Here is a 12618-nt window from a genome sequence, read left to right as displayed (position 1 = left end):
CAGCCATAGACTTACTGGAAACAGGGCAGGGCCTCACAAAGGCTCCTCCTACAAACCTCTTTTAGCGACCCCTCTGTTAGGAAAAGGAAGTACAGTTCTTCCATTCTGATTTTAGTTGGCAGCCAATGGCAGTACCCAGTATAGACTCTGCTAAACCAGCAGAGCCGGTTTCCTTCTGCAAGTGTCTCTTACACAAGCCCGGTGGCCTGCCTCAATTCCAGGGGTGACAGCTGCAAGGCCATACGATTGTGTGTTCCTTGATCAAGTCTGAGTCTGGGCTATATTACAAACAACTTCGTCTGACTCATTGAGTTTTTGGTACATGAGAAAATAAGTTGGCTCTTGCTACACCAATTAGAAATGGGTGTAATTTTCTGGTGTTTATATTAGGATTTGTGGGCTTAAATTTCTTAGTGGAAAGATCTATCTTGGAATATGTGGTCCAAATGAACTCATGCACTTCTCCAGTGTTCATTTTAGCTCTCTTGAAAAAGAAAATGTTGTATGAGTTGTCTGTTTAAAATAGGTGACAGAGAAATTAAGAATGGATTGAAACAGAAATGAAATGGGAAACTTGAGGTAATGAGGCATTCTAAATAAGTCAGATATATTCAGCCCTCACACGTGTCCCAAAGATTTGGGGGTTTGTGATCTACGTTTTAACACACTTCAGCCTCAGAGTTCCTAACAGGAAATATAATATCCCAATGTCAAACTCTCTCCTGCTGCTGATTCATCTGTTTCCACCATCTTCAGCCACTTGGATTCAAAGCTACAGTTTACCTCCAATCTTTTTCCTTAATTGATCCTGATTTTTAGTATCTTATGTCTCTCATGACTTTTAACATAACTTTACAACTAGAATAGCCTTCTACAACAATCGATTCTGCTCTAAACCACTTAATACTGTATTATTAAGATCTTGTGATCTGTGCACAAATGATAAACTGGTATTAAAGTGCCGTCTCAACTGAGCGAATGCCCCTTTTCAGTCTATCTGCAATCTGCCCTGGGCCTCAGGAAAACCACAAGTCCCTAAGCCACATATTCTGTGGTTGATGACCATTGGTGCATTCTCTTTACTACATGGTTTTTAAGCTTAACGTCTATTTTCCCCATGAAGTCACTGAGGATTGGCCTGACCAGCTATACTTTCTCTACTCCAAGCTCTCAGTGCAGCGCTTGGTCCCTGAGTTCCTTCTAGTTATGTATGGATTCTCTGTCCTCTTTGCTCCCTCTAAGTTGACATCTTACAAGAACTGATGATATGAATTACTCCTGTCCTAAGCCTGTGGATTTCCCAGGATATAACCCTGAGAATAGAATTTCTATAAAAAAAACAACAACATACTATTGATTAGGTCACAGTGCCAATATTAGTTAAAATGTTGGCATACCAATACCCTAATATACCAAAAGGAGGAACAGAATGTGTGCCAGCAGTCATAATAGTAAACATGAACTGGGATTACTATTCTAAAGATGAATATGATTCACTTTTTAAATTAAGAAATTATCATTTGTGAAGTATAAGGAAATTTGTATGTGTGTGTGAGAGAGAGGGGGGGGACACTGGTGACTCAACTGAAGGCCTCTGCACTGGCTCACCCCTTTGGCCCCAGATGTTGCTCTCCTACTTGAGCCACAACTCCAATCTGCCCTTGTTTTGCTGTTTAGTTCAAAATGGACTTTTCTTCCCAGGTTGGCCTTGAACTATAAACCTGTGCTCCTCTGAACTGTGATCCTCAGAACTCAGCTTCTGGAGTAGTTAGGACTGTAAACCAGAATTTTTAAGGTTTTATAAATCATTTCATTGATCATTTCAACCAGTCTCATTTGCTGAGTGAGATTCTGTTACAATAAGTATCAACCTGCTCCAATGGGATCTTTTCAAAGAAGAAATGAGATTTGTTTAGTGAAGATTGTAAACTCTAGGAAGTGGGGATCACATCCCTTCTCCCATGTGCTCCTTCTGATGCTGGTAGAGGGCCTGGCACCAAGGACATGCTCAAATTCTTGTCTCTGAACAAAGCTTCCATTGAGTAATAGACCTCTGCCCTTGAACAGGACATCACGCTGAAGAGGGTTCCTGGCTGCCAGACTGATTTAACCGAGCAGGTATAAAGAACCTGAGAGTGAGGTGTAGCTATGGTCAAGTCAGACATGCCCACTATAACCCCAGCAGCCGTCGATGCTAACTCTGTAATTGAAAAACATGAATTGACCTTTGCTTTTAAAAAGCAAGTAATTGCCTGGAGCCGTGGCTCATGCCTGTAATCCTAGCTCCCCAGGAGGCTGAGATCTGAAGATCATGGTTCCAAGCCAATTCAGGCAGGAAAGTCCATGAGACTCTTATCTCCAATTAACCACTAGAAAACAGAAATGGCGCTGTGACTCAAAGTGGGGGAGTGCTAGCCTTGAGCATAAGAGCTCAGGGACAGTGCCCAGGCCCCAAGATCAAGCCCCACAACTGATCCACAAAAAAAAAAAAAAAGTAAGTAGCAATCAAACCATGTCTAATGACCCATTTTTGGTAACTGAATATTTAAACTACAGAAGGCCTGATTTTCTCCAGCATCTACAGGTTCAGTATTTCCTTGGATGAGGTCTCTTCTCACAAAGTGCCCCCAACACAACTGATCATCACATGAACTCTGCTCTCCCCACACACCCCTGTAGTTTAACAGCAGGGAAAAGGCAGGCTCAGCCTGTGCCTTCCTCTGTGAGATACCATCTCTCTGCCCGATCTGGGGGAGTGTGATCCCATCTTTCTGACCTTCCAGGACACTGGAACTTCCCGCCTCCAAATCCAATGAACCCGTCCAAGAAAGCATGCTTCTCTAAATTTGCCTTTCTCCAACGTTCCTGTGGGAAGAAAACATTTTTCCCCCTAATCAGCCTTATAGAAATGAGCTTTACTTTATTTCTCTAGGCTAAAAACGACTTTGTACAGCTAATCCTTGCATATAAAATTGCAAGGTTGTTGATAATTTTTTTCCAACCTGTTATTAATATCAGGCACAATTGTAGTTTGGGAACATGAATTTATAAATAAAAATGCATAAAGAGAATTTTGCTAAGTGGTAAATGTAAATGGTAAGGTAAATCAACCACAGAATTAACCTACAGAGAGGAAGCATATTTATAATAAGGTCTCAGGCTCCATCATAAAATTACTCTTGGTAATAAACTTAATAGTAAGACATGGACAGCCGGGCCTCGTTGAGAAAGTGTAGGTTTTAAAGTGAGTACATCCAGATGCCAGTGGTCATCGTTTTATTCAAAGACAGAGAATGAACAAAGTTAACTCTGATGATTCTTTTCAACCCAACTGGCCAAATTCCTAATAAAATAAAATTGCAATTCATCAGTTTACTTTTTTTTTGTATTCACCTTGGAGGAAAACAGAAACAGAAATTGTCAGAGGAATACAAAATAAGTCTCCTATAAAAACCATGCCTTCCCTGAAATTAAACCAGAACTTTCTTCCAAATTAGGGCTATGTTCTACCTGATGTATGAAGGCTGTGCTGTTTGCCTTGCAAATCTAAGCTGTACACTGCAGCCAACTTTGTTCCAAGTTACCTGATTAATATGGGTCCTTAGTGAGATAGTCCTAGTTAATTCACTAATTCAGACTCCCGGAAAAAAAAATCAAAATAAACAATTATGTGCATTGAAGAAGATCACTTACGGGTTTGAACAGCTCAGGTTCAGGGAAATACTTTGGATTTCTATGTAGCCAAAACGGAGACACCATCAAGAGGTCCCCAGGAGGGATGGTGAAATTCTATAATAGAAAAACCAGTTCCGAGTCATTGGTTTGAAATCTTGGGAAAAGTTTCCTTTGACAAATCATTTCTATTGCCAACTGGAGCAATGACTGGTTTATCCTCCTGATTTTTAGTTACCTGCTCATGTGTACCTGGCAAGAGAGGGGAATAGTAGATAAATGTGAAAATTTCTAGAACTAGTGACGTCGTTTCTGATGCAGCTCTGATGCTAGGTGTTGGGGTTTTCAGCAAGCGTTCTGGACAGAAGCCATGATGGATCTCTACTACCTCATGAAGCGGGAATCTCTAGGTCCAAGGCAGGGGCAGGGGCACTGAGGAAGAGGACAGGGGTGTTGTGTCCCCGGGGACCCCGTATCAGTATCAAGGGAGCAGCTCTGGATTCTCTCCTCACTTTCTTTTTAAGTCCAGCATTGAATATTGAAGCAGCAAGACCTTAAAGACAACCAGTTAGGAAGTTGGGGGGTGGGGAGAAGCCAATGCGATATGTTCATTTGTTTGGGTTTGAGCTTGGGGTCTCAGTGACTAGCAGCAGGCCTGACACCATCCTTCCCAGGAGAGCTAGAGAGCATCAGCTCCCATACTAGGAAGAGTGAGGTCTCCCCAGGCACTCTCCTACGGAGAAAGAGACTGGTGGGCTGGTTACCTCTAAAGTCACCACAGAGGTCTCTGATATATGTGTGAGGGTGGAGATAGAAGACAACTCTGGGAAGATCTCCCTCAGCTCCACTTCAGTTGCTGGTGATCTGTGATCATGACTTAAAGGCTTTGGCCTGCTGCAGCCCACATCCCCCGAGACCACCAGGGAAAAAGCTGCTCCAAGCAGGAGCCTCAGGGACAGAACCAACAGGGGGACGACAACAGGGAAGTCCCCTGCTGCAGACCTGTGAATGGCAGAAAGGGCCGTCCAATCAAAGAAACGCTCGGAGCAGGCAAGCCCTCGCCAGGCACAGTCTAAACAGGCCTGACTTTATTTATATAACGAATGAAAAGAGGGATCAAGAGGGAGACCAAACACTGGCAGCACCAGAAACACGGATCACTAGCACAGGGAAGCTCCGGCCGCTCTGCATGGTAAAACTGTAAAGACTTGACCGTGGTCAGCCTACGTCTCAGGGGCGCTATGAGGCAAGAGAGCTTCACCTGCTCCTGTGGAGCTGGGCTTCTCATGGATGTCAGGGCTCCTTGTTGCAACTCAAGAAGGTGCCAAGGGGATACAGGAATGTGGAGTCCTGACAGGAGCAGAAAAGGCCTAAGGCAAAGCATCTGTAGGAGGAGGCCCAAAGTATATGACGTCTCCTCCTAGCTCTTGACCACAAGCCAACTTGGTCTAGGTTGTTTAAAAACAGTTTAAAAGACAAGAGTATTTTTTTTAGGAAGTGGGTACTCAAAAGGGGTGAGGTGAGCTCAAGGGGAAAGGGGCAGGAGGAATGAAGAGGAGAAGAGGAGGAAAATGCAGGCCAGAGTCCCAATGTGCATCCTACAAAATTAATGAGAGAGAGGAAGGGGGTGGGATGGGGAATGACATTGATCAGGATATCTTGTATTCACAAACTGCTTTGTTAAATGTCCTTTGTACCATTATTTAAAGATAATAATAATAATAATAAAGTGTACTCCCCCTGATTTCCCCCCCCCAAATTTGAAAAATCTCAAAGCATATTCTTTGAACCATACATCCTCCCAATCTCTGCCCAAGCAGGTGCCCCGTCCTGGACAGCTGATTCCTTGAAAATGAAATCAAGAATTTACCATAATGTTAACCGGCTTCACTACTTTTCTAGCAAGGACACCAGGGGCTCTTAAACGAATGGCTTCCAAGACACACCACTTAATGAGAGGGAGGTTCTTTAATTCATCCTCTGTGACTTTCATCTTATCTTTACCTGTAAAGAGAAACATTTCAATGAATAAAGAAAACATGGACTAAAGAGGTCAGCAAGTGGTTTCCCTGGGTGCTCACTGACAGTTAAATGTTCCAATGGTGGACAGGACTACGCTGCTCTAACCTCCACTTGCTTCTTTCCTGTGACATCCCTAACTATCAGATGGCCAAGGCAGTCCCTGTGAAGAAGGTGTGTAATTCCCCTAATCTCATTCTACTAAACAACAACAATAAAAGCAATAAAAATCTGGCATCAAGAACACAACATGTACCCCAGTTAGAATGGCTATAATCAAGAACTCTAATAACAACAGATGCTGGAGGGGATGTGGACAGAAGAAAACCTTACTGCATTGTTGGTGGGAGTGTAAACTTGTTCAACCACTTTGGAAAGCAGTGTGGAGGTTCCTCAAAAGACCCATATAGAGCTCCCCTATGACCCAGCAATCCCACTTTTGGGCACTTACCCAAATGATCACAAACAAGACCACACTAAAGCTACCAGCACGACTATGTTTATTACAGCATTATTTACCATAGCTAAGATATGGAACCAACCCAGATGCCTCTCAGTAGATGAATGGATCAAGAAAATGTGGTATATATACACAATGGAATTCTATGCCTCCATCAGAAAGAATGATATGGCCCCATTTGTTAGGAAATGGAAAGACTTGTAAAAAATCATATTAAGTGAAGTAAGCCAGGCCCAAAGAAACATAGGTCCCATGGTTTCCCTTATTTGCAATAACTAGTATATGTCTGAGTCAAGCAGAAAAGGTCAGATAAGTTGATGTTAGGGAAATAAATGAACCCTAAGATATGTATTCAAATGTTTTTTTTCTTTCATGGGATTGTTTCTAACACATTTATAAGATGATTTCTTTGTTGCTTTGTACGTCCCTCCCCCATGGTATAAACCCTGTGTATTTGATGTTGGTATAATTTGTGAAGGAGAAGGGAAAAAACAAATTGTTTAAATAGGGATACAGGTGGACCCATTGCAACAATGAGATGTACAAGTCGTTATGTCGAAAATGAACTTTACAACTTTGGGGGGAGAGGGGGGAGGAGGGTTGGGGGGGCAGGGGAAGGATGGGAAGGGATGGGAAGGGGAAACAAAGGAGGAAGCTACAATGCTTGATAAGAAATGTACTCATTATCTTGCCCATGTAATTGTAACCCCTCTGTACAGTATTTTCACAATAAAAAAAAGAACACAACAGGAAAAAGTGTGAAAAGATACATGATGATATACTATATTTTCCTTTCTTATTCCTTTATGGGTTTTCTTTGATATCTGTAGGCGGGGGGGGGGGGGAGGGGGAGGAGAACAGTTGGTTTTTTGAGGCAGTGTCACTATGTAGAATAGTTGCCTGAAACACAATCCTTCAGTCTCTGCCTTTTGAGTGTTGGGATTATAGACACATGCCACCTCACCCAGTTTTGTTTTGTTTTGAAATTTTTTTAATTGCCAAGATTTCAGAAAGGAGCTAAATAACATTATGTGTATAGCCACAAATGTCCTATTTGTATCTGATTGGCTGTGACAATATTCCTTTGGGGGGCGCTGGTGAGCCTCCATGTATTGTTCACCTCATATTAGACCGTAGATACGGGCATGGATTGGCAAAGTATACCCAACCTGCTAAATTAGGTCACAGTGTACTTGTAAATATTTTCTTTCCAATAAGAGCATTTATTTTTGTTATTTTTATGTGTCTGTTTTTGCGTTACAATGGCACAGTGAAATTGCTGAGAATGTACATTGCATAGTCTAACATGTTTACTATCTTGCCTTGTACAACACATCAAGTTTACCCATTATCAGGAGACATAAAAAGGATGAACTGCTGGGTTTGTTCCTCTGTGCCTTTCACTGCTCAAAAATCAGACTGTATTTACAGTATTTGCATTTTATAAGAACTTTACATTCTGAGTGATTTTCACTGCTTGTGTCATGTAATCAAGTCAAGTATGCTTCTCATAGCCACTCTGTATAATGTGGTTATTTTACAAGAAAACTATAGACTACTTCTCAAGGGAAAAAATATCTTTGTTTATAATACAAGCACTATAATGATCTTCAAGTTATATTTACACACTGAGCATGCACAGAGATGCAGATAAGTGAAGAAAATCAGTTTCCTAATGTAAATTCTTTTTTTTTCCAAAAGAGAGCTAAGAAAACGCTGCAGTCTGCTTCTCTTCTCCTCCCCTACGTCCCTTAGCCAATGCTCCGTTCCTTCCCTTTATAACAGCAGATTTTGCTTCTCAGCCATCCTGGTTTTAATCTGCTGCATTTTCCCCAGAGGTAAGACATCTCTTGGGTACCACACTAAAGAGCAATTAGATAACACATGGTACCTAAGGGAGAAGCTCTTGAAAGCCAAACCAAAAACAAAAATTAAAAAAAAAGACATGCTTTCTGCAGACATGTCTTATTTGGTCTACTTATCTACTAGTCTTGCTCACCAACCACATATCTGTTTCCATATTTGTCCACATCTCTGACAAATTAGAATTCAAATTGGAGATCCACACATATGAATGTGTTTATTTGAACTGAAAACAAGTAAGATAGCTCTAGATAGCTAAAACTATTTGGCCAGAGCAGCCATTTTTCATAACTGAACAAACTAAACCTGCCATTTTACCTTTTCTATATGCTAAGTAAGCAAGGCACCAGTGGCTCATTCCTGTAATCCTAGCTACTCAAAAGGCTGATGTCCAGCACGTTGCAGTCTGAAGCCAACCAAGACAGAAAGGTCTATGAGACACCATCTCTGTCTATCCATCTATAGAACAAGAAAGAAAAAAGGAAAAATACTTTGCAGCTAGAAGGGACTGAAAAATTGTTCCCCCATTCCTCCCATTCCTCCTTCACCAGTCACCTGCCATAGCCTAGGCCTCGTTATTTTCCTACAGCTACAGTAAATTAAAATGAGGGGGGAAAAAAGAAGGAATATTTACTGAAGATTTCTGGAAATCTGGCGTGAGGCTCAGACTAGAGCCGGCCAGAGCCCTTGACAAATGGATGCCACAAATAAGTTAGTGCTAACCTACAGTTCAGATCATAAATCTTGCTTTTCAAAAACCATTAAAACAAACAAAAAAAGTAACAAAAATAACACCCAACTTTCTCTATTTTGTCTCCATGTAGAGAATCTATATTAGAGCATCATTCATTTTAGCTAAAGGGTACAGAGAATAAGTACTTTTCTGCTTGGGATCAATAGGGATATATAGTAAATATTAAGTATTCTTGTTAAACCAATTGTAAAGCACCAAACACTTTGCACTATATCAAACAAGCCAGAAATGAAAGCTTGTTTTTAGTTGAAAATATTTAAAACTATGACCTACATGTGTATGAGAGACATAGTATGAACTTAGAAAATAAAGTGTTTCGATCAAACATTTTTAATTTGTCAAATCCCAGTGAGATGTGGGAAAAATAAAATAGTACACTTGGACCAAAGAGAAATAAGGGAAATATACCAAGTTTTCAAACACCTCTAGGATAAAGCCTTTTTAGAGAACTCTGAGAAATGGCTCCAGCCCTACACTGTGCATATTTTGCTGCACATCTGTGGTTTGTTCTCGCAGAGCTGTGATCTAAATTTAGAAGGCTGCATTGGAAGAATGCCAAGGTAATCATCGGAAGGGCAAGACCCTACCCACGACCAGGACAGCTACAGAACGCGGGCTCAGAAAGAAGCCATGGGTGTTCTGAGGTAAAATTTAGAAACCATCTGTTTAACTTGGCATAAATGCAATAAATCCAAACCTTAGGAGATCTGAAACCAAAGTAAACAAAGGATGATCCTTATATCCAGAAATATCAAAAAATAGTTGGGATTACACAGTCATAATGACACACATAGCTTAAGGCAGGAGCTACAGATTATGAAGCATATGAAGAAGATATTGAAGCTTTATTATTTCAGCCACGAATTCACTCAATATCATGTTGTTTGTGTATCAGTCCTGGGGCTACAACTCTGGGCCTGGGCACAGTTCCTGACCATTTTTGCTCAAGGCTAGAACTCTATCACTTGAACCACAGCTCCACTTCCAGGTGTTTTGTTTTTTGTTTTTTGGTAGTTAATTAAAGTGAAGGTTCTCACAGACCTTCCTACCTAGGCTGGCTTTGAACCACGATCCTCAGATCTCAGCTTGAGTAGCTAGGATCACAAGTATGAGCCACCAGTGCCTGCTCTATTTTGATACATTAGATGCTACTACTCCAAACTTGGAAACGGTAGGAGGTGGGACCAGAGTACCACTAATTGATTCCTCATCTAATGTCACAGATTTGTACACCCTTTCCTTTATACCTGGTAGCTAATCCAGTCTCTGAGAGGTTAATGTGTCCAAGGAGACAAGCTTCCAAGTGACAGAGCATCTAGCACTCCTGCACCTGTGTCAGGTGCAGGCCGACAGACTGCACACCGGCTAAGACGCCACACTGTTCCTCCCAAGGGGAGAAAGGAAGAACAACACGGTCACTGCCTCACAGGTTCCTGGACACAAAACCACACGTACATATACGTAAGCATGAATTAAGTGTCTGAGGAGAGGGTTTACGCATCAGTGCATCCGTTCCCTTGTCTGTGGCTAGAATTTTAAGTAAGCCTGGAGTATGGGGCAGAAAAGAAAAGAACCACTTCCGAAGTTAATCACACAAACATGATTCCGTGGACTTAAGAAACATGAGTCAAATAGAAATCACCAAAGGAAGTCCTACTTGGAGAAATGTCTCATCTGCTTTCTTCTTTAAGTCTTTCCAGCCCTTTTTTCTTATACACACACAGACACACACATATATATGACCTTAATAAATCCATCAAAGAATCTATTGCCCCTGTGAAATCATCCTTGTTTTGGCAGAAAAATCGGGGAATAGTAGGCATCTGTGGAGTCATCCCTATCTTCCGAGACATTAATTCAAGGACATAAATTGGGAAGTGACTGCAAATTGGTCTTCAACAGTCAGGAAGCCCTGTGCTACCTGGGAATGAAAGGCAGGGGGATGGGAAAAGATGGGGACAAGCAACTGGTACGAGCTCTCTCAGGTTTAAAAAGCACAGTCCACTGCTTCTTTCTTTACTGTTGGAAGCACAGATCCTCCTTCCTGTTTGTTCTGTAATAAGGTGAGCGTTTCTCCACAGAGCTTGTTCTTCCACATTCATAGGGAGGGTTTGTTTAAAATATTTACAGTTGAAGTATATACAAAAGGTCACAGTGCCCTTGAAGAGCAAACTGGATAAAAATACATGAGATGACCTTTGGAAAACAAACACGCTGAGGTTATAACTTTCAGCAACAACTCCTTCCCAGGGATGGTCCAGAAGTCTACTTCCTTAATGTTGTAATAACCATTTCTTTACAAAGTGCAGGCAAGTAATAACAAGTTACTATTTATGCTGAATTCTCATTTCTAGAAAGCATACAACAGCTTTGAAAAATAGTGTATGTCTGTAACTTCCATACAAACACATTAAAGTAGAAACAGACTGCTGTCAGAGAGTAAGAGCTAGAAGAGGTTTAGTTTTGTAGCTTATTGCTCAAGCCAGTCCCTCAAGGTAATCCCCTAAAAAAAGGAGAGAAGAGACAAAGCTAAAATTAAGTAATAAATAAAAGGGAACAGGGTGGCTCTTACAGCCCTCTTTTCATTTGAGGAACTTTAACAATTTCAACATATGAAATGTTCAAGAAGTCCACTTTTTAAATCATGTATCTGACTTTGTTGCAAAAATATCCCCAGATCCTTTTTTCTAAATGACTCTTTGCTTCTCACAAGAAACATATATTCATTAAGAAAGGTGAACACATCCCACAGGGAAGATAGTGAATAAACATTCCCTGGAAATCATTCCATCTTCAGCGAGTTTTGTCTGTCAAGCAGTGCTGACACAGTGACTTGAGAATGGTCTGGTTACAGGTCGAAATGAAGGTTTGTCCACGTGTCTCCTTCAGGGGTAGAGTGATAAAACTCTTTACACAGTTGACTTAACTTTGAAAAGAAATGCAGTGAAACTGATCTTTCAGACTTTCAAACCCATTTTAACTTTGGATGATGACCCCGGGGGCCTTCTCTCTCCTCACACGTCCTGCATTCCCCCCAACTTCTGAGGACTGACATCTGATAGCAGGGGCTTATAACACCTTGCGATGCGGAGACTGGCAAGGAGAGCGAGAGAAGAAATGCCAAAATAATTAGTGAGTAAACAAGGTCACAGAGTGAAGTTGCTTAAGCAGAGGACAGATCGTGAGGGAATTAATTGTTCAACAAAATGAACACGCAGGATTTCCCTTGTGTGGCAGCTGATGCTTTGGGCTGGTCCTTCCTCCGGTAGCAGAAACCACAGACCTGGGACATCAGCAAACCTCTACATCCTTCTTTACCTAGGAAGGAGTAAAGTCTTGATTTTTGTCACTTAAGACACAGAATAAAAACAGTCCTGTACATTTAAACTAGCTAGAAACCAAACAGATTTTAATACTAAAATGAATCCATGCATTAAAGGAAGATTCAAGCGGATTCCTAGAGATGAGATCTAGCTTGTTGCCTCATTCTGAGTCTTCTCAAATGTGAGGGAAAGAACAGTGGAGGAAGGGCCTCTCAGGGAAGCTCCAGAGATGAGGATAAAATGAAAACCGTAATATGTTTCCAGCCTTCTTGAAAACAAGGCTTGTGCTAGCTAGCATTGGAGGCAAAGTAGATGCTTTCCATGTTGAGACTCGAAACCTTCCCAAAACTTGATGAAACGTCAGGATTCCATATTGCTTCCCTATTATTTCAGCTTTTTCTTTTCTTGTAAAGCACTGATACAGCTTATTAGTATCCAGGTCGAGCTTATGGAAAATAAAAAATTCAAGAAGGACGAAGCTGGGAAAGTGCTCATACTAGAGTGCTCGCCTAGCATGCATGAGGCCC

General features: G+C 41.3%; 1 protein-coding gene across 3 annotated transcripts in view; it reads right to left on the bottom strand.

Annotated features, from left to right (window-relative positions):
* Positions 1–12618, bottom strand: part of Cyp39a1 (cytochrome P450 family 39 subfamily A member 1) — a 45336-nt gene that overhangs the window by 10296 nt on the left and 22422 nt on the right. For all 3 annotated transcript variants that reach the window (XM_070023598.1, XM_070023596.1, XM_070023597.1), the window contains 3 exons: positions 5543–5676; positions 3694–3789; positions 2777–2865 (listed from right to left, as the gene is read on the bottom strand). In XM_070023598.1, the coding sequence (XP_069879699.1) occupies positions 2777–2865; positions 3694–3789; positions 5543–5676 (319 nt within the window). The remainder of the gene's footprint in view (positions 1–2776; positions 2866–3693; positions 3790–5542; positions 5677–12618) is intronic.

This window comes from Dipodomys merriami, unplaced genomic scaffold (genome assembly GCF_024711535.1).
Source record: "Dipodomys merriami isolate MVZ:Mamm:240054 unplaced genomic scaffold, mDipMer1.0.p SCAF_16, whole genome shotgun sequence".
Lineage (NCBI taxonomy): Eukaryota > Metazoa > Chordata > Mammalia > Rodentia > Heteromyidae > Dipodomys > Dipodomys merriami.
Note: the sequence above shows the minus strand (reverse complement) of the source record. Positions and strands in the feature narration are given on the sequence as shown.